Source organism: Arvicola amphibius, chromosome 12 (genome assembly GCF_903992535.2).
Source record: "Arvicola amphibius chromosome 12, mArvAmp1.2, whole genome shotgun sequence".
Taxonomy (NCBI): Eukaryota; Metazoa; Chordata; class Mammalia; order Rodentia; family Cricetidae; genus Arvicola; species Arvicola amphibius.
In genome coordinates, this window is record NC_052058.2 from 121,992,418 (window position 1) to 122,012,912 (window position 20,495).

Here is a 20,495-nt window from a genome sequence, read left to right on the forward strand (position 1 = left end):
CAGTGCCTTCTGCATGGCTGAGTTCTCCCTTTAATCTCTGAGGGTGGGGAAGCAGTGATTGTATTGGGTCATTTTCTTGCCCACATGACTGTCCACGAAGCAGTTTCATGCAGCCCTCTCCTGTATGTTAGAGCTGGCTGACACAGCAGTGTTATCCAGTGACCCTATCCCACCCACACCCAGGGCAAGGTTTGGTTCCCTTTTGGACAGTGGTCCCAACTTTCACATCCTCCTTTTTGATGGGCCCCAACCTCTAGCTCAGCATCCCATGGACACCCTGTGACCCTGGCTGCCCCACCGTCCCAGCATGCCTTGCACTGGCATTTAGAAGCCCCCTATTTGTTCTTTAGTGTTCTTTCAGTGATAGGGGTGTATAGCTCATTGAGCTCAGATACGGGGCACCTCTGCGCAGTGGAGACTGCCAAGACCCATCTGCCCCCGAGAAGGCGGAGATCCCTCCAACACACATGGGTTCCCACAGAAAATGAGCAGGGCCATCACCAACTGCTGTTTCAAAAGGCTTTATTTTTACTTGGTCCAAGACTTGAGAGGGGCTCCAGGGCGTTTCAAGGCTGCCTAGTGGCTTCTTGAGAGGTTCGGGTGAAGGTCCTGAGGCCGGTTGGTGCAGAGCAGAGGTGGGAGCCCCTCGGAAGGAGAGGCCTCCTAGTCATGCTTGAGAGTGAGCCGCTCAAAGAGGTACTCGCCCAGAGACGCCTGGGGCCCAGAAGCCAACCTGCGGAGGTTGGTCAGGTGGTTGCCCATCTTCTTGATGACCTTCACCTCCTTATCCAGGAAGTGGTTTTCAAGGAAGTCACAGAGCTGCAAAGGAAGGAGACATCAGAGACCCAGCAGGTGTGAGCAGTTGAAATCTGTCCCCAAAGGCAGGAATAACTGGAGATGGTTCTTTTAATCAGTGTTCAGGGGCTGAGATGGGAGCATTACTGAGAGTTCAAAGCCAATACAGGCAGCCATGGTCTAAAAAAAGGACTAACAAGGTACTTACATGAGGATCTGTGCGAGCAGAGCCCAGGGAATGAAGATCCAAGAGGGCCTGGTTCAAGTTCTTCTCCAAGGCCAGGGCAGCTTCCATGGCCTCCTGGGTTTTACCCCACTCATCTTGAGATGGCTTCTGCACAAGAGAATGCAGTATCTCAGAACCCAATCCTCCTCCCAGCCAAGAATAAAACGGCCTATGCAGGGCCCGTTTCTGATGAGTTCCAGGTCGACTAGGGCCACAAAGTGAGACCCTGCCTCCCCAAATCACAGCATCCTGTGGTCTTGGTTTTCACTGTATTTCCCACTTTGAGTGCATTTAACTGTCTCCTGCCACCCTGCACCACCACCGCACACACCCCTCAAGAATGGAATGTAATTTTCCAGCAGTCGGACCTATATCAGGTCAAAACCACGGGATCGCAATAACAAACCAAGGGGTCGCATGGGTGCGGCGCGCTCGGTGGTGACCAATGTCCACCGCCGCTCTTACCTGCACATCCTGAAAGAGTGCGCGGCCTCCACGATCGTTCTGCAACTTGAGGAGACGCTCGGCGCCCTCGCGCTTCTCCTCGGCCAATTCGCGGAAGAAGTGGCCTACACCCTCCAGAGCCACGTCATCCCGGTCAAAATAGTAGCCCTGCGGTAGGAAATATTACAAGCGAGAGTTAACGGAACGCAGTGGCGCACACCTTTAAACGCCATACTCGAAAGCAGGGAGAAGCATGTCTTAGTCGAGGCCAGCCTGGTCTACTCAGTGTTACACTCTCAAAGTAAACAAGAACTCTGCTGGGGCGAGGCCGGCGCACGAGGTCCCCGCCCTCGATGGAACAAAGGGGGCCCACGCATGCGCAGCGGGGTAGGCGAGGGACCCAGTGCAAAGGGCTGCCCGGGCTAATTCACCAGCGAGAGGTAGGTGTAGGAGGCCCTCAGGTGCAGGTTGACCAGGCGGTTCACGGCAGCCTCCACTTCGGTGGAATAATTCTGACGAATCTGGGAGGTCATGGCTGAGACGCAGTCTGGAGCTACCCGCAAAGAAACGGTGCTGGCTGGTCCTGGGAGCCGAAGGCGGCGAGGAAATGGTCCCGGAGGCTGCGACAGCAGATGAGGAGCGGTGGAAGCTAACAAAGGGAGGCCCCGGGTCTGTTCCGTCCAAACACTGTTGAAGCAAGACACAGATCCACGGGATCTCCAAAGGCTGCTGCGAGCCGAAAGGGGACGGCTCCTTTTATATTGTGCTGACCTCCCCCCCAGGGGGCGGGACGCGACCAGGGATTAGCCAATTGGCAGTGCTGTGAGGCGGGGAAGGCCGATTGTACTCGACCAATCCTGACTGAGTGGGATCCCGGCCCAACCCTCCTCCCATGGGGTAGTCACGCGCCTGGAGCGCAGGGCGTTGTGAAATGGAGGCTGGGGGAGGGGCGGGGGTCGTGGTTCGTGTGGGTATCTGAGGTCGAGGGATTCTAGGGCGCGTGATCATGGCGAACCGGGGGAAGGTTTGGCTCTGAGGTCTTTTGGGGGTGTCTCACAGAAGGCAAGGCCTGAGAACATGAGTTCAGCGATGGGCTGAGTGTGGGTGGGGTACGTCTGTAGTTCAAAGACAACCTCCATTGCCAAAGAATTGCTTCTCGTGATGAAGGGTGGTATTGAAGGGGTACTCAGAAGTCTAGGGTTTTAAGGTTCACGATGCTTGGTGGATCTGTTTTGTCCCTGGGGGAGGTCTTGAAGCCTTGAGGTGGTCTGCGGGATGGAAAGGGCAGAGAGCCTAGGAGTATCATGGTCTCTGGTGCTGAGTCCTGGTCGGCCTGTCTGGGGACCGGTTTTTCTAGGAACTGAGGCATGCCTATGGGGAATTTCAGAGGCTTCCTTGCCACTTGTTCTTTGGGATTTAGAGAAATCCGAGTCTAGGGAACAAGAACTCAGGATCCAGGAAAATTGTCTTCAGCCAAACACTTGATGCATACAAGGTCCTAGTAGGACAGGAAAGGCTCATACCAGGGTTCCAACCTCAGGAACTTGAGAGGAGGGCAAAGGTGAGAAATGTCCCATCCTGGAAGGGGAGTTAATACAAGAAACTGGAAAGGTTGGCCTTGGGGCCTAGGAAATGGCCCACTGGCTGCTGCTGAGTCATTAGTGGAAGGGGTAGCCGTGGCCAATACTGCTGAGTCACGCTGAGCTCAGCTTGGTGGTGGTTGTGGGATGGGGCTGTGGCCTCACCCTGTTGTCCCCAGCTCTGCTGGACGTGGTGGGGGGCTGTGGCCTGTGTCCCCCCACCACTGCGGTTTGCTCCCTTCTTTTCTCGTGTGGTCATGCAGTTTTACCTCTGGGGGTGGGTGTCCTACACATATCTTTCCCCTGACTTGATGTCTGCGGTGCCCTGTTGATTTGGGGACCAGAGTTAGTCATTAACCACAGCACTTCAGGGCCTGACCTTTGGTCTCCAACCTGACAGACCTGGACAAGGCAATAAAGGTGTAAAAAAGCAACACCCCGGGAACCATAGAAAACCAGGGTCTAAGGAGAGGAAGGGAGCAGTCTGAGGCATGGTTGAGTGTAGGGAATATGGGTGGCAGTCTCATGGGGGGAACAAAGGACCAAATCCCTTTTGAAAGTCCTCCTCTCCTTAGGCCTAGGAGTTTTTTTTTTTTAATATTTATTTATTATATATATAATATTCTGCCTGTGTATGCCTGCAGGCCAGAAGAGGGCACCAGACCTCATTACAGATGGTTGTGAGCCACCATGTGGTTGCTGGGAATTGAACTCAGGACCTTTGGAAGGGCAAGCAGTGCTCTTAACCTCTGAGCCATCTCCCCAGCCCCTAGGAGATTGCTCCAGTTCTTCTGGCCTCCTCTCCCCACTCTGTTCTTCGGAACCAGCAGGGGTGGATCTGGCCCCCCAGGCCTGCAGCTTACACCCCGTCCCTAGAGCTAAGGCCAGCGCGGCAGCTGCTGCACCCTTTAGGTAGCGGGCTGTTCCAAGTCCCTGGTGGACAGTGGGCCTGGTGCTGGTGACACCAGCTGGGTGGACACTAGACCATACAATCCAAAGTGGACCTGAGGTTTATTGTCCCCTCCCCCAGGCCACCATTCCCACCCTTCCCAATAATTACAAAAGTAAGAAAAATGCCTGTCCCCTGTCCCCATTCACCCCAGAAAAATGCCATAATTTATGAAGAAAAGACACAGTCCAAGGCAGCAGGTAGCCTCAGCCCATCTTCTTCCAGATCGTGAGTGAGGCAGTGAGGACTCCAGCCACAAAGATGGTCACTGTCTGCCATGTGGGGGTCCCGAAGTACGAGAGGAGGCCATCCTGGGAACAAAGACATCTGTTACTTCAACACCAAACTGCAAGGGGGAGTGGGAGCAGAGAGCTCACATGTGGGGATGCTAAGGGGACCCCAGGACTATAATTCCCAGCCCCAACACTCAGGAACCTGAGGCAGCAGGGTTATAAGTTTAATGTCAACTTGGAAAATTTGTTAAAACCCTCACTCAAAAAACAAGAGGCTGGGTGGTGGCACACGCCTTTAATCCCAGCACATGGGAGGCACAGAGGCAGGTGGCTCTCTGAGTTTGAGGCCAGCCTGGTCTACAGAGTGAGTTCCAGGAACAGCCAAGGCTGTCTGTTACACAGAGAGACCCTGTCTCAAAAATAAAAAAACAAAACAGTACTCAAGAGGCAGAAGCAGCTGAGTTCCAGGACAGCTAGGGCTATACAGAGAAACCCAGTCTCAAAAAACCAAAAGCACCATAGGGCCAGCGAGCTGGCTCATGTGGGAAACGTGCTTGTTGCCAGGCCTTTATCACGGAAATTCCATCTCCAGAACCACAGGGTCAGAAAGAGCAGACTACTGCAAACTATCCTGGCTTCCACACATGTGCTTACAAGCATACACATGCAAAATAAACGTAAACGGTAAATAAAATATACTCCCCCTACAACACAATCCCAAAACAGGAAAACAAAAACAAAATTACACTTTGGAAGTGGTGGAGGCTGGAGGATCAAGTTTGGACCAGTGTTGGTTACACAGTAACTTCCAGACCATCCCTGAGCTACAGCATGACCCTGTCTCCAAAGAAAGAGGACAGAGGCCACAGCTCGGCTGGCAGAGTGCTTGGGGCCTGGGGCCTCCCCAGCACCTCACAAACTGGCATGAGGGAGGGAAGCAGGGTGCTGAGAAGTTCAAGGGCTTCTTCAGCTAGAGTAGTCTGAGGCCAGCGTGAGGTAATGAGACAATTTAAAAAAAAAAAAAAATCAAAAGGAAGATCAAGCTGGGATCAGAGGATCAGCAGTGAACTTGAGAGGTTCTGAAGGGAAAGCCATCTCGGTCAGCTCACAGAAAAGTCAGCGGGTACCAGATGCACCAAGCTGGGAGATGTAAGGACAAGTATCTCAGATCATGTCTTGCCTGGGGCACCTCTGTGGTAGCCCTTGGTTCTATGTAAGAGGTTCTCAATCTGTGGGTCATGACCCCCCAAAGGGGGTCACATACAAGATATCCTGCATATCAGATATTTACATTGTGATTCATAACAGCAGCTATGAAGTAATTTTATGGTTGGGTCACCGCAACATGGGGAACTGTATGACAGGGCTGTAGCATTAGGAAGGTTGAGAACCACTGCTCTAAAGTGTGGCAAAGACTGAGGAGCCTCACCCAGCCACCCTGGTCTTGGATCCAGACAAGCAGCCGCTCTCGGAGGAAGTCCAGTGTCCAGCCCATAATGGTTCTGATTAGCTCGGGCACTTTGGTGCACAGGGCCTGCGGGGAGTGGGAAGGTTACACTGGGGGCTGAGTCCTGTGCCCACACTCCTGGAGAAGGAGGTCTCAAGCCTTTGCTGTCACTCCTCGGCCACTACTAAGCAGTGGCTGTCCCCACCCCCACCTGTTTGAGTCAGCTCTAACAACTACGATCTAGGAAAAGCCATCTGCTCAGGAACCTGACTCCTCAGTGCCTTCTAGCTCAACACTCGAAGGCAGGGCAGAGGGAAGGCTCAACAGCAGAGCACCAGCCTAGCGTGTGTGCCCCGGTTCCATCCCCAGCACCAAAAACCAACACTGGGAAGAAGACAGCTAGGAGTACAGAATGTTTGAGCTGGCTTTCAGGGCCCAGACACCTAGGTGTTGGTTTTGTGTGTGTGTGTGTGTGACAGGGTTTCTCTATGTAGCCCTGAACTCTCTGCAGACCAGGTTGGTTTAGAACTAAAGAGATACAGCTGTCCTTTGAGTGCTGGGATGGAAGGTCTGCACTACCACTCCTGGCCCAGATACCTAGTTCCTTTGGAAGGAGAAGGATGTTGAGGACTCTAATACCTGGGAACAATGGCAATCTGGAAAGCTCTGAAAGCCCAGCAGGACCATGGGAAGAACTCTTCCCAGTTTTGGTGTTATGAGCAGGAGTTTCCTAACACTGCCCAGGCCAATCTTGAGCGTCTAGACTAAGGTGATTCTCTTGTTACAGTACAGCTGGGACAGCACACACAGCCCAGCACAGGCAGCACACCTCTTCGTGCCCATCACTCTTGGACGCGCTGAGTTGACGGAACAAGCTTTGACCAGCAATCCTCACCCCTCGAAGCTCAGGTCCTAAGCCACCTTCTAGAGACGCTTTCTAGACAGGTAAGACCACCTCCAGCAGACTCAGGACTTGCTCTCTTGATTGGAACAATGCATTTTGGGGTCCCAGGTGGACTATTGTTCAGACCACTATCCTTCTGCCTCCAATACTGAAGTCCCATCAACCCAAGCAGGAAACCACCACATCAAGGAGATGGGGATGGCATGGGCGATGGTCACAGTGTACATCTCCCTACTCTTGCCCTAACATAACCTACACCACAGCCTGATCTCGAATGGTCTCTATAAAGATAACCTTGAACTCCTGATCCGCCTACCTCCAATTTCCCAAGTGGTGGGACTGGAGGAATGCACGAAACACACCTGGTTTATGTGGTACTGAACCTAGGACTAGTGTATATGCTACATACTCTACCAACTGAGCCACAGTCCCAGCTCCCTTTTTATGTTTGTGTAGGGTGATGGGAGATCAAACCTAAGGCTTCCCTACTCAGCCACACACCCCACCAGTCACACCCATTTCCCGGATTTGTTTTCTTTTTGTAAACTAGGTTTTAAAGCCAGACAGTGGTGGCACACACCTTTAATCCCAGCACTCTGGAGGCAGAGGCAGGTAGATCTCTGTGAGTTCAAGGCCAGCCTGGTCTACAAAAGCTAGTTCCAGAACAGGCTCTAAAACTACAGCAAAACCCTGTCTCAAACAAACAAACAAACAAAAAACAAAACCCTAGGTTTTAGGTAGCCAGGATAGCCTGAAACTTAGTATTTAGCTATAGTTGACCTTAAACTTTGATAGTCCTACATCAGTCTCATGAGTCCTAAAATTAGAAGCATAAACCACCACGCTGGTTTTAATGTACCACCTATCCTGAGAAATCTTTCTAGACTTCTCTGATCCATCTACCTTACCTCAACGTCACAACAACTAAGCAGAGCTCCATCAGGAAGGGCTAGTTGCTTTGTGCGGGGCAAAGAAACTAGGTGCTGGGGTTGGGCCATCATACATTAGGCCCAATCCATTTGTTGAAGAGATAAATACACAGCCATTTTTCTCCTGTACCTGGACCCCACCACCCTGGTTGTCACAGACGAGGGTGCTCCCATGGGCCCACAACCCTGCAGCTGCTCACCTTGAGCACCAGTTTGCTGGCAAAGTAAAAGAGGGCAACGACCCGGCCCCAGTTGAAGTTGCCATCAGCAAACATGTCAGCTGCCACACGGAAGAAGACCTCTCGGGGGGAGTCTGTATCGACATCAGCAATCATCCTACGGGACAGAGAGCAGGTGCTGAGCGAGGTGGGCAGACCCAGCAGGAGCTCCCACAACCTCCCCATGCTAGGACACAAGGGCCAGAGCCTGGGCTGGGAAGGAGGCAAGGCACCTAAGGAAGCAAAGTTTCAAGGTCCTGGTGAGGAAGTGACAGCAGAAGCACGGTCTCCTAGTATCTACAAGTGGAGGGCGGCAGAACACCTACCTCCAGGGGCTCCAAGTGTGACTTAGTGGCCCAGCACCTGCCTAAGACACATCAGAGGTGTCAGAGGCTCAGCTCTGTGGTAGAGTACCTGCAAGCGTCTACCAGCGAGGGGCTGGAGACCTGGCTTTAAGGTAACTATTCATGCAGCGCCCACAAATGAGAGGCTAAAAGTAGAGCCTGCCTAACACTCACCTGTGAGGGGCTGTAGGAATGGCTCAGTAGTACAGCACCGACCCAGAACCCACCAGTGTGACTCAGAAAAGATTTGCTTGACACCCACCAAGCAAGGGGCCAGGACACAGCTCAAGGGTGAAGGGGTGGCCTACCATGTAGAGAGACCCATCCCTAGCACGGAGTATCTGAGGTGAGTGGTGGAACACCTGGTCCCTTGGGAGTACCAGAGTGCACAGTGCCCAGTTCTCGGGGCAGGAAATCCCTGGATGGACCCCAGGTTCCAGGAACCATACCTCTGCAGCTCCATGTTGTTGTCCAGTTCATCTCCAATTCGCCTGAGACACTCGCCCAGTTTCTTGGTGGACGCATCCTGGGGTGGCTGCTCCAAGGTCAGCTCAGGTGTCTCCCCTGCCATCCTCCCAGCTCGATCCTGGATGAAACTAGATGTGAATGGAAGTGGGTGAGGGAGGCGCAGAGTGAGAACCGCGTGTTGCTCCCGAAGCCCACCCCACCACAACAGGGCCTCATTCACACTCACCCCTGTAGCAAAAAGGCCCCTGTCTTCATGATCTGCTCAGAGCTGGTGGGCCCTGGTGGAGAAAGGAGGAAAGGGGTGCCTGGACTCCTAGGTCCCAGGAAATGTCGGGGGGTTGGGGAGGTTCATAACCCTAAGGGGAGACAGAGCTGGGTACCCTAGTACTGAAAGGTAACATGGAAAGCAGGGCGACTACTTCTGATGGACAGGGGGCGGGACCCGGCCTGCATCCCAGCTCCTCCGAACACGGAGAACCGGACACCAAAAGCAAACAGACCCCCGGCCCGAGGGGCGGCGCTGGGACCCGGGCTAGCCCGGGCGACCAGCAGGAAGTGGCGCCAGCAACAAGCCCGGGCCTGCCCGGGGGCGCGCACGCGGATGTCCGCTGTCGGGGTGCGGATGCGCCTGGCGGGATGGATCCACGCGCCCCAGCGGGCTCCCACCCGAGCCCAGAGCCGACAGGGTCCTGGGGTCCCTCGTCCGGGCCTCGTCCTCCGCCTTCCTCCTCACCGCCGCCTCGAAGCTGCTCCCCCGACCCGTCCATCACCGCCGCTGCCTTTCGCCGGGTGCGCCCCGGGCGGCTGCAGCGCGCCCCGGTCACGTGACCGCTCGCGGACGTGCGCTCCTCACGTGGGTGCCCCGCAACATGGCCTCCGCCCCGCAGGGCTGGTCACGTGACTGCCCGGTCTGCCGGGGCGGGGCCTCTGTCGCGAGACTGCGACACATCTGCATAGGACTTCCGCCTTCTGGGATTACAGCTTTTGGCCACAGTACCGGGTCTGCATGCGCGAGTCTACCTGAAGTCAGACCAGTACCCATTATTCCTTTTGCCATAGCTTTGTGGCAGAGAGCACTAGAGAGGCTGAAGAAAGATTACCTCGAGTTTCAAAGCCTTTCTAGGATAAACAACAAAACCTCGTCTCAAGAACAAAAACCGAGGGGGCTGGAGAGATGGCTCAGTGGTTAAGAGCATTGCCTGCTCTTCCAAAGGTCCTGAGTTCAATTCCCGGCAACCACATGGTGGCTCACAACCATCTGTAAATGAGGTCTGCTGCCCTCTTCTGGCCTACAGACATACACACAGATGCATAATAAATAAATAAATATTTTAAATAAAAAAAAAAAAAAAAAAAAAAGAACAAAAACCGAGACTAGGCATATATCACTTTGTCTTCCAGTACTGGGAAGCAGGAGGGAGTATCGCCTCAAACTCAAAGCCAGCCAGGACAGTAACCAGACCCCCATCTGGAGAAAATAAACAAACAAAACCAGATCAGGCTGATAGCCAACCGGGGCGAGGTCAGCCCTGAAGACAGTGGAGCAGGAAGATTGCCAAAGAATTTGAGGCAGACCTGAACTGTACAGTTTGAGTCCAGGCTGCATTATTAAGAATTCAAAAATCAAAAACAGGCAGAGGCTACTACGTCTTTAATGCCAGCTTCCAAACCCAGAGGCAAACAGATCTCTGCGAATTTGAGATCAGCCTGGTCTACCTAGGGAGTGGCAGGCCAGTTAAAGCTAAGTAGTGAGACCCTTCCTCAAAACAAACAGAAAGGAAGGGGATGGGACAGACCCTAGTATGCAGCCCATCCCTGTAATCCCAGAACGTGGAAACCCTATGCAGAATTGCTACGAATCTCAAATCAGCCTGCACGGCCAAAACAGACTTTGTCTCAAAAGGAAAGAAGGGCCAGGCAGTGGTGGAGCACCCGTTTAATCCCAGTACGGACCACCTTGGTCTCAAACCAGGGTTCCAGGATAGCCAGGGCTACAGAGAAAAACCCTTTCTCAAATAAAAACAAATGAACAATAAATAAGGAAGAGGGAGAGATATAGTCAGAGCAAGCATAACAGGGTTACCTGGCAATACTAGCCACCGGGTATTCTGCATTCCAAGGCTATGTTGGGTTTCTCTCTGTAGGGTAACAGGCCAGTGGAGAATCATCCTGCCCCTGGCCTGTCCCAGAACCTGGGGCTTTAAAATCCCTATCCCCATGACCCAGGGTTAACGGACTAGTAATATTTCTGACTGCTCTGTACTTTCTCTGGTTCATTACGCATGCATGACAGACCCTATAAGAGCCTGCCCCTTTGCCCAGCCCTCGGCTATCTCTGTTCTGGTCACATGTTGCTGCCATTCTGGGTTTCTCCCCAATAAAACCTCTTGTGTGAGGTTTGTTACATGATGTGACTGTGGATTCTTTGGCTCCAGATCTCCAAGACACCCTTGGACCAGAAAACCCTTCCGGGGCTGGAGAGATGGCTCAGAGGTTAAGAGCATTGCCTGCTCTTCCAAAGGTCCTGAGTTCGATTCCCAGCAACCACATGGTGGCTCACAACCATCTCTAACGGGGTCTGGTGCCCTCTTCTGGCGTGCAGGCATACACACAGACAGAATATTGTATACACATTAAATAAATAAATAAATAAATAAATAAAATTTTAAAAAAAAACCCTTCCAGTCATTATAACCGCAAATTTCCCTCCTGCCCGCCAGCTCCCAAATAACCACTCAGAGGCTTATATTAATTATAAATGTTTGGCCTATGGCTCAGGCTTATAACTAGCTAGCTCTTACATTTAAATTAACACATTTCTATTAATCTGGGTATTGCCACGTGGCTGTGGCATTACTGATCTGCTGGCATGTTGTTCTTTGGGCAGCTGGATGGTGTCTCTCTTGACTCGGCCCTTCTGTATCTCTGCATGGATTTCTCACCTGGCTCTATCCTGACTTGCCATAGGCCAAAGCAGCTTTATTTATCAACCAATGAGAGCAAAACATATTCACATCATGCAGAAAGACATCCGCATCAACTCATACTTCCCAGAGCTGCATCCAAGTGAGTGTGAGGACAGGTGACAAAAAGTGCAGTAAGAACATCAAGAGGACGGTGACTTTCAAGAGTCCAGAAAGGCAGTGGTCTCCAACAGGAAAGCTCGGGCTGTTTTGCAAAAATAACTCCAAAGCAATGAGGGTCAAGCTAGAGTGTCCCAAGTAGGAAAAATATTGCTTGCCGTATCCAACCCAGGAGCTGCATCATCATTTGTCCTGGGGGAAGGTGACTCCAATGGCCTTCCTCGCCTCCTCAAGAATTTCAGCCAAGAGCTCACTCTCTGACAGAGGAACTATGGGACTTTCCTTAAGACCTGGAAGGAGAGAGCACAGGAAGCCTCGTCCAAAACCCACACACTGGACATCAAGAAAACTACAATTCCCACAAGTTCTCATGGAATAGGAGAGGTGATTTGAGCAGGTGCATGTCCCTCAGCATCCTGGGAAATGTAGTTCCAAATTAGCTGTTTGGGCTTCAGGGTAGAAGGGAGCACAATTTTCTGCTTAGACTGATGCCAGGTTGTAGTCCTTCACTCCTTACCTTTAAGCAGGCACTCGCGGACGTGGTTGGCTTCATAACTCATGCATGATCCGTTTAAAAAATTGTAGTCTTTCCCGAGAGCAGGCGGAGGGAACTCTTTACTCTCGCCATTCACTACCAGCTCTGTTGGGCACCACATTTTGCAAATCTGGAGAAAGATAACAATACCTACCATTACCACTCAGCCCTTACCAGCAGAGCTGCAGGCTCCACTCTGAAAAGCATGCCAAGTAGGCCCGGGGTAGAGCTCTGGCACCTGAGAGCTAAGGCTTTATCCCCTCATCGACTTGTGAGGTTCAAGCTTGCCTTCTGCCGGGATTGGGGTTGATGAGTTTGATCCTTGGCAATGATCCTGTCATACTAAGACTCTGTCTGTTGTCTCCCAGAATCAAAACCAGCTGAGCCTTGAGGACCAGCTCCTCCTCTGATCAAGTAATGACGGCTCAGGACCACATTGCAGGACGGCATCATCACTCTTGGAGACGAGGGCTCATGAGGCCCAGGCTGGATCCCAACTCCCAGTGAAGTTGAGGTTGCCCTTGAACTTCTGATTCTTTTGCCTGATATTACAAATGTGTGCCACCTTATGATGCCTTCTGTAGGATGTAGAAGAGATCCCACAGAGACATTGCCTCTGGCTTGAATTCCCAAGTGTTAGCACCTAGCCTTTGAACTACCTTCAGTAATTGTTACCTTTCCTTTAAATGTTTGCTCCTTAGTAATGGGAGGACTTGGCAAACCAAGAAGTCTCAAGGCTGAGAACTGCTTGGACAAATGGTTCCTTCAAACAACTTCAGATAAGAGTTGGGTATGTTATTAAAAGAATAAAAAACTTAAAAAAAAAGAGTTGGGTATGTGGAAATTGCTTGCTTAAAGGTATAAATCCTGCCAGGTGGTGGTGGTGCACACCTTTAATCCCAGCACTCAGGAGGAGGCCCGGGCAGGCGGATTTCTATACATTCAAGGCCAGCCTGGCCTACAAAGTGAGTTCCAGGCCAGCCATAACGCAGAGAAACTCTGTCTCCAAAAACAAAACAAAAAGATGTATATCCTGTAACAATATAGAAGCTTTTGTAGATCAAGGAGCAGTCAGTTCCCAGTTCACGGGAAGCTGGTACCCTGCTTTTGCTAAGCCAATTCCCTAGAATGACCTTTTTTCTTCCAAGGACCCACACAAAGCAGGGCACTGACAACCTTCCTTCTTACCTGGTAGACCTGAACGCTAAACTAGTCCTCTGCCCACCTGAAGGACAGAATGGAAACAGTGGATGGCAGCTGGGACATGAGGGAAGGACGGTAGAAGTCCTTCAAAATGCAGGAAAGGGCTGAAATTATTCTATAGTTTGACTTGCTGGATATATGATTTCTTTCTCCCTTTTCCATCTTTTCCATTGATGTGTTAGGGATCACACACTCAGCTGCATGCTAAAAGTGTGCTCTACTGCTGAGCTGTGCACACGGCCCTCACTGGAGGATTCTAGACAATGCTAGATCTGTCTCTAGATTCTTTCTCCTTTTTTATTTTTGAAGTCTTGCTAAGTAGTCCAAACTGTCCTTGAAATTCCTCTGTAGCCCAGAATGGCTTGGAACTGTGATGCCCCCTGCACCTCTAGACCCAACAGGATCTCCTTTCTTTGGCAGCTAGGTGTCAAATGCAGGGTACCATACACGCTAGCCATGTCTTCCACTGAGCCACATTTTCAGACCAAAAAATCGGATTTCTGTCTAGCAACAGCATTCCCAGAATCCAAGAAAATCTGGCCGCTGGTGATACACAGATTGTGTGGAAACAACTGGAAAGTCCTAAGCCCGGCTAGCATGACGTTTAGAACCTGAATGGTTCACAGCAGAAGGAGGTGGCTGGAGGGTTGTGTCCACTCTTGGTGCTCACCTGAGTTCTTGGCTTCCTCACCGGCATGGTGAGCAAGCTGTGTGTAAAGCCTCCATTGCTAGAGATCAAAGCTGTTCAGCCTCCGTGCCTCCCCATCATGATGGGCTGACAGGTCGTGATGGGCAAGCCTGAGCCAAAATGAACCATTCCCTCACTTAAAATGCTTCTGTCAGACATTGGTCACAGGATTAGGGAAAGCAGCAAATATAGCTGGAAAGAACTCAGGGCCGGAGAGTCACTTGGTGACAGAGCATGTGTTCAGAGTTGGGAAGGTGGGTACCAAAAACCAAAGGCCTCAGAATAGGGGACTTTAATCTTAAGGCCGAAACTGCATCCCTTGGCTTGGCTGTTGAGGAGTCTGAATGTCTCAGGTAAATAGTGGTTACTTCAGCTTTAGCCCCACCCCGCCCCCAAGGCTGCTGCATAGCCTTCCAAGACATGTGTGGCTCACCTGGGCCATGCCCTTGGTGCCAATCACGTATGCTGTGTTGGGGAAGTTGGAGGTGATGCTACAGGTGAAGCTACCATGGACCCCTCCTGGGTACTGAAGTAGCACACTAACGGTGTCGTCCACACCTGTAAAGAAAGCGCAGGTCAGCACAGGGCAGGGGCGCAGGACAGACGGCACCGGCTCCAGCCTTGGCCCAGACACTTTTTTTCAAAATATGATTTATTTTTATTTTATATGCATTGGTGTTTGGCCTGCATGTATGTCCATGTGAGGGTGTCAGATCCCCAGGCACTGGAGTTACTATGTGGGGTGCTGGGAATTGAACCTGGATCCTCTGGGTCATCTGGAAAAACTGCAAGCGCTTTTAACCTCTGAGCTATCTCTCCAGCCCCTGGCTCAGACTCTTGGCCTGGTTTTTGTTGTTTTCTTTAGTCTCATTTTTGTTGCTTTTGCTGGGTTTTGTTTATTCGTTTGTGACAGAATTTTCTGGAGTTCAGGCTCAAGCTAGCCTTCTTAGGGATTAGATAATAACCTACACAGACCCTCCTGTCTCCACTCCCTAAGGAGCCAGGATTACAGGCACACACCGCTATGTGTCTAACTTATTAGAAGTGTGCCACAGCAACCGTGTACAAGTGAGAAGAGCCCAGAAAATTCACTCCCCACGGAATCAAACTCTGGCCTTGAGGCTTCCAAGGTAAACAATTTTGACCTGCTGAGCCCTCTCACCTGGTCCCTGTTTCCCTGTTTATGATGCATAATGAAGTGTTCTGTCTACATGTACATCTCTGTGCCAGAAGAGGGCACCAGACCTCATTATAGATGGCTGTGAGCCACCATGTGGTTGCTGAGAATTGAACTCAGGACCTCTAGAAAGACAGCCAGAGCTCTAAACCTCTGAGCCAACTCTCCAGCTCCCCAACCCTGTTTTGTTTTTATCAAACAAGGCTTCACTGTATAATCCAGGCTGGCCTTGGACTCATGAACTCTTCCTGCCTCTGTCTTTCAAGGGCTGGGATTATAGGCTTGAACTACAATGCCCTGAATTAAATCATGTACTTTGAATGAGCAATTGTATGGCATCTGAATTTTACCTCTGTGTGTAGGAGACCTTGCTGCTCTTCCAGAGTAAGTGAGTTAGTTCCCAGCACCCATATGGCAGCTCACAGCTGCCTCAAACTCCAGTTTCAGGAAATCCAATTCCTTCTTCTGACCTCTGAAGTCACATAGCATATGTTCATGCTGACATACATACATATATACACATTAAAATAACCTTTAAAAAAATCCTTCTGGGTGGTGTTGGCCCATGTCTTTAATCCCAGCACTCGGAAGGCAGAGGCAGGCAGATCTCTGAGTTAGAGGCCAGCCTGGTCTACAGAGTGAATTCCATGATAGACTCCAAAGCTACAGAGAAACCCTGTCTCAATAAACAAAAACAACAACAACAAAAAAAAAACTCTTCATCAACTCCCATGACATCCCTATCATTAATATTTGACCAGTGACATAATTAAAATAAAGCAATCCAGTCTCAGATCATGTGATAGAGTGTCAGTGCATGACCAGTGGAGAGCTGACCTGTGTAAAAGGGTAAAGGTGTGGAGGGGGTGTTGGGAGTCAGGTTTTGAAGGAGACATTGGGCCCTACCGACCTTTCTAAATACTTATTTATTTATTTATTATGTATACAATATTCTGTCTGTGTGTATATCTGTAGGCCAGAAGAGGGCACCAGACCCCTTTACAGATGGTTGTAAGCCACCATGAGGTTGCTGGGAATTGAACTCAGGACCTTTGGAAGAGCAGGTAATGCTCTTAACCTCTGAGCCATCTCTCCAGCCCCCCCACCGACCTTTCTGAGGGTGCACTAATTCTTTGAACTACATTTCCCAGAAAGCCATGGGGGTAACAACCAGCTAAATGTATACATGTGCCACTGGCAGTTCTGGGAATGGTAGTTCTTTCTGTGTGTAGTGCGTGACTAGGAGAGGCGTCCCTCAAGGAAGTCCCTCCAGCAGTCTAATTTGATTTTTCTGGGGGGAAGCGGGGTTCAGGCCTGAGCGATAACGCCTCCTACTGCCATCTAGCCGAGGGTGCGCAGTACCTGTTTCATGGATCCTTCCCACGGCTGAAACCTTCTCTGGCTTCTGCGCACCAAAGACCATAGAGAGGAACTGCACGCAGTAGATGCCTAGGTCCAGCAGGCCGCCGCCGGCCTGGCTCCAGTCTGTGGATCGGGGTAAATGGCTCAATTTTGCCCCAAATTCTGCCCGGGCCACCCGTATGTCCCCGACAGTTCCTTGGGCCAAAACTTCCCGCAGAGCCTCCATGGCAGGAAAAAACCGGCTCCAGATGGCCTGCAAACCAGAGAGGGGAGCCCAGGGATATGGAGGCATCAGAAATCAGGAGGTGGTCAGATCTTCCTAGGGATCCTAATCCCTACCCAAAACCCAAAACCCACCTCTATCCTTCCACACTAGACGCTGACATAAGGTCCCGCCTTGACCTTCCACACCGCACCATCTTCCCAGTTACCTTTTCTAACTAATCTCCGTCCCATAAACATTTTTTTTGTTGTTGTTGTTTTTCAAGACAGGGTTTCTCTGCAGCTTTAGAGCCTGTCCTGGAGCTAGCTCTTGTAGACCAGGCTGGTCTCGAACTCACAGAGTTCGCCTCTCTGCCTCCCGAGTGCTGGGATTAAAGGCGTGCGCCACCACCGCCCGGCTTCCATGAACATTTTTGTTTATTTTCTTAGATAGGGTATTACGTAGCTCAGGCTGGCTTTGAACTCATTGAGTAGTAGAAGTGAGTCTCAATTGAGGAACTAGCTGGATCAGACTGGCCTGTAGGGGAAGTCCACTGTAGGCTAAATTACCATGTCTTGGGCAAGTGGGCATGAATCCAGAGCCTTGGGTTAGGGAACAAACCAAATGGTCTAGCCACTGAGATAACATCTCTAGCCCTTTAAAATCTTTGTATTGGTGGGTGTGGTGGTGCACACCTTTAATCCCAGCCCTCAGGAGGCAAGGGGGCAAGGCGGGAGGGGGCTTATCTGTGAGTTCCAGGACTGTTTAGAGCGATTCTGTCTCCAAAAGAAGAAAAAAAGCCTTTGCCTGGAAAAGGTTCTTCTCTGCGTCCCCATCTCCAGCCCTCTCCCTAAAATGCGATGCAGATGCTAAAGAACAGAGGAAGTTCGGTCACATTTCCTAAGGATTATGACAGCCATCATGTAAACCTGCTAGCTTCATTTTTGGGTGGCTTTTTTCTGTCTGAGAAGGGTTTCATGTAGTTCAGGCTGGCTACAGTCTCTCTATGTATCTGAAGATAACCTTGAACTTTTTTTTTTTTTTTTTTTTTTTTTTGGTTTTCTCTGTAGCTTTGGAGCCTGTCCTGGAACTAGCTCTTGTAGATCAGGTTGGCCTCGAACTCTCAAATATCCGCCTGCCTCTGCCTCCAGAGTGCTGGGATTAAAGGAACCTTGCACTATTTAATGAAGTTTGTGAGTCTGTATGGCACACATTCATGCAGGTGCCCCCAAAGACCAAAAGAGGGCGGCAAATCCTGACTGCAAACAATCCAATGCCTTTAATCAGACCTGAACTCTGGTCCTCTCAAAGAACAGTGTTCTTGCTTCTGAGCAATTTCTTCAGTTCCAACGGCAAACCCACCCTCCTTCCTCCTTTCTTTCCTTTCTTTCATTTTTTTTCTTTCTTCCTTTTTTTGAGATACAATCTGGCAACCCTAGCTGGCTTGGAACTCATGAAGATCCCAGTGCTAAGATTAAAAGTGTCCACTGGGCTGGGCAGTGGTGGCTCACACCTTTAATTACAGCACTTAGGAGGAAGAGACAGGGGGATCTCTATGAGTCAAGGCCAGCCTGGTCTAGAGGTAGTTCCAACACAGCCAGGGCTGTTACACAGAGAAACCCTGTCTCAAAAAACCAAATAAATAAACAAACAATCAAAAGTGTTCTGTTACACAGAGAAACCATGTCTTGAAAAACCAAAGAAAGAAATAATAAAAGTGTTCACCACCATGCTGGGCAGCCTTGAATTTTTACTCCCCCTGCCTCTGCCTCCTGCCCAGTGCCGAGAAGACCGAAGTGAGTCACCACCCTATTCCCTATTCGCGTGGTGCTGAGAATGGAGCCCAAGGCCTCCTGCGTGCAGGCAAGCACTCTGTCCATGGATCCACATCCCCAGGGTCTCCTGCGTGCAGGCAAGCACTCTGTCCATCTCCAAGGCCTCCTGCGTGCAGGCAAGCACTCTGTCCAGGGAGCCACATCCCCAGCCTCTCTTCAGCATCACTTAATGGCTTCCTTCCTTCTTTCTTTTTGAGACAAGGTGTCACTGTGCAGCTCTAGCTGTCTGGAACTCCCTCTGGAACTCACAAAGAACCACCTGCCTCTGCATCCTGAGTGCTGGGATCAAACACCTGATCTCTTCTTGGTCGACTGTAGAAACAGTCACTCATTAGGGATGGCTCAGGAGTTAAGAGCACTTGTTGCTCTTGCAGAGGATTCAGGTTTGCATCCCACCCCACCACATGCTGGCTCATAACCCCTTCAGTTCCAGGGGATCTGATACTATCTTCTTTTTATGTTTTGTTTTATCTTTTGTTTTTCTATGTGTAACAGCCCTAGCTGTCCTGGAACTCACTCTGTATACCAGGCTGACCTCAAACTCACAGAGATCTGTCTCTGCCTCCTGATATGGGATTAAAGGGGTGTGCCACCACCTCCTGCAAAAATTTTTAATTAATTGTGTGTGTGTGTGTTTTTTTTTTTTTAGACAAGGTTTCTCTGTAGCTTTGGTGACTGTTCTGGTCCTGGAACTAGCTCTTATAGATCAGGCTGGCCTCAAACTCACAGAGATCTGCCTGTCTCTGCCTCCCAAGTGCTGGGAAGCTCCTGCATGGGAAGCACCACCGTCCGGCCCTGGTTTTTCTCGAGACAGGGTTTCTCTGTGTAGCTTTGGAGTCCTGGTACTGTCTTCTAAGCTCTGTGAGCACCAAGTATACACTTGACATATTAAATAAAATGAATAATAAAAAGCTTCTTTTATATAATTTATTTGCTTTTATTTTGTGTGCACTGTGTTTTGCCTGCATGTTAGTCTGTATGAGGGTGTCAGATCTTGAAGTTACAGACAGTTGTGAGCTGCCATGTGAGTGCTGGAAATTGAACCCAAGTCCTCTGGAAGAGCAGTCAGTGAGTGCTCTTAACCACTGAGACATCTCTTCAGCCCTAAAATGTTTTTTTTCCAAGTCTTTAATTTTGGAAGTCACACAGTTTGGTGGCAAATTTTTAGTCACCCACTGGCTTTGCCATAGATGGCATCTCCGCCTGGAACCATGAAATGTGTTCAAAACTACAGGGCCTTGAAGGTCGCCTCCCCTGTGCTGGGGATGTCGCTCAGGAAAAGTATCTCTTCATTGTCTCCTGCTCTGCCTGAGAAAGAAACTGTTTGTGCGCCAGGGCTAGCATGTAACTTTTTCTGGGAGAATCTACAAAGGCTGAGTCACTGTTCTTATCTGTGGCTTCCTCGAGTTCACAGAGTGGCATTGACCTGCAGATAACAGCAGTCCGTGCCTCTGGGAAGCTCCTGCATGCTGTGGACCTCTCCTGTGCTGTTGGTCTGCCTGCCACACCTCCCCACAACTCCTTAGGTAAGTCTCGCGCCAGCAAGCCCTTAAGCAAAATGGCCTCTGTCTTCCTTGGTTTTCTGGCTTTCTGAATAAATACTTTTCCTCATTGGTCTTTTCAAGTGGGGAACAGTGAACTTGGGTTTGTGCCCTCAACAGAGGCTAGATCAGTTATATCCTGGCCTCAGTGAGATTCTGATCCTTTGGCATTTTGACTGTGTGCAAGCTTGGGCAACTGTGTTTAGTCCTGGCAGCTGGGCTGTCTGGATGTCAGAGGGCTCTCCAGCCTTACCTCCATAAGGAAGATGCCCCGAGAACGAGCCTCTGCCACCATCTCCCGAACTTCGGCTGCATTCACACCCATGGGTTTC

The 20,495-nt window shown here is 50.5% G+C and overlaps 3 protein-coding genes across 4 annotated transcripts in view; all 3 read right to left on the reverse strand.

Moving 5' to 3' along the window:
* Positions 1–505: 505 nt before the first annotated feature.
* On the reverse strand, positions 506–2,113 carry Ftl (ferritin light chain). Its single transcript, XM_038313809.2, has 4 exons — positions 1,897–2,113; positions 1,487–1,633; positions 1,004–1,129; positions 506–819 (listed from the first exon to the last, which is right to left on the reverse strand). Exons 1-4 carry the CDS (start codon positions 1,996–1,998, stop codon positions 664–666), a joined length of 531 nt encoding a protein of 176 aa, XP_038169737.1. The 5' UTR covers positions 1,999–2,113; the 3' UTR covers positions 506–663.
* A 1,926-nt stretch (positions 2,114–4,039) lies between these two features.
* On the reverse strand, positions 4,040–9,393 carry Bax (BCL2 associated X, apoptosis regulator). Of its 2 annotated transcripts, XM_038313663.1 has the most exons (6): positions 9,271–9,393; positions 8,764–8,815; positions 8,519–8,665; positions 7,708–7,843; positions 5,657–5,761; positions 4,040–4,305 (listed from the first exon to the last, which is right to left on the reverse strand). In XM_038313663.1, the coding sequence occupies exons 1-6, from the start codon at positions 9,302–9,304 to the stop codon at positions 4,201–4,203; spliced, it is 579 nt and encodes a 192-aa protein (XP_038169591.1). In that variant the 5' UTR covers positions 9,305–9,393; the 3' UTR covers positions 4,040–4,200. The 2 variants fall into 2 exon arrangements, with proteins under 2 accessions (XP_038169591.1, XP_038169592.1); XM_038313664.1 differs by lacking the exon at positions 8,764–8,815 and having other exon boundaries at positions 8,519–8,666; positions 9,270–9,368.
* A 1,892-nt stretch (positions 9,394–11,285) lies between these two features.
* Positions 11,286–20,495, reverse strand: part of Dhdh (dihydrodiol dehydrogenase) — an 11,205-nt gene continuing 1,995 nt past the window's right edge. The window contains exons 3-7 of the mRNA XM_038313409.1: positions 20,417–20,495; positions 16,586–16,838; positions 14,480–14,604; positions 12,138–12,285; positions 11,286–11,910 (exon numbers count right to left, since the gene is read on the reverse strand). The exon at positions 20,417–20,495 is cut by the window's right edge and continues 85 nt beyond it. Of these exons, the coding sequence (XP_038169337.1) occupies positions 11,804–11,910; positions 12,138–12,285; positions 14,480–14,604; positions 16,586–16,838; positions 20,417–20,495 (712 nt within the window). The 3' untranslated portion in view covers positions 11,286–11,803. The remainder of the gene's footprint in view (positions 11,911–12,137; positions 12,286–14,479; positions 14,605–16,585; positions 16,839–20,416) is intronic.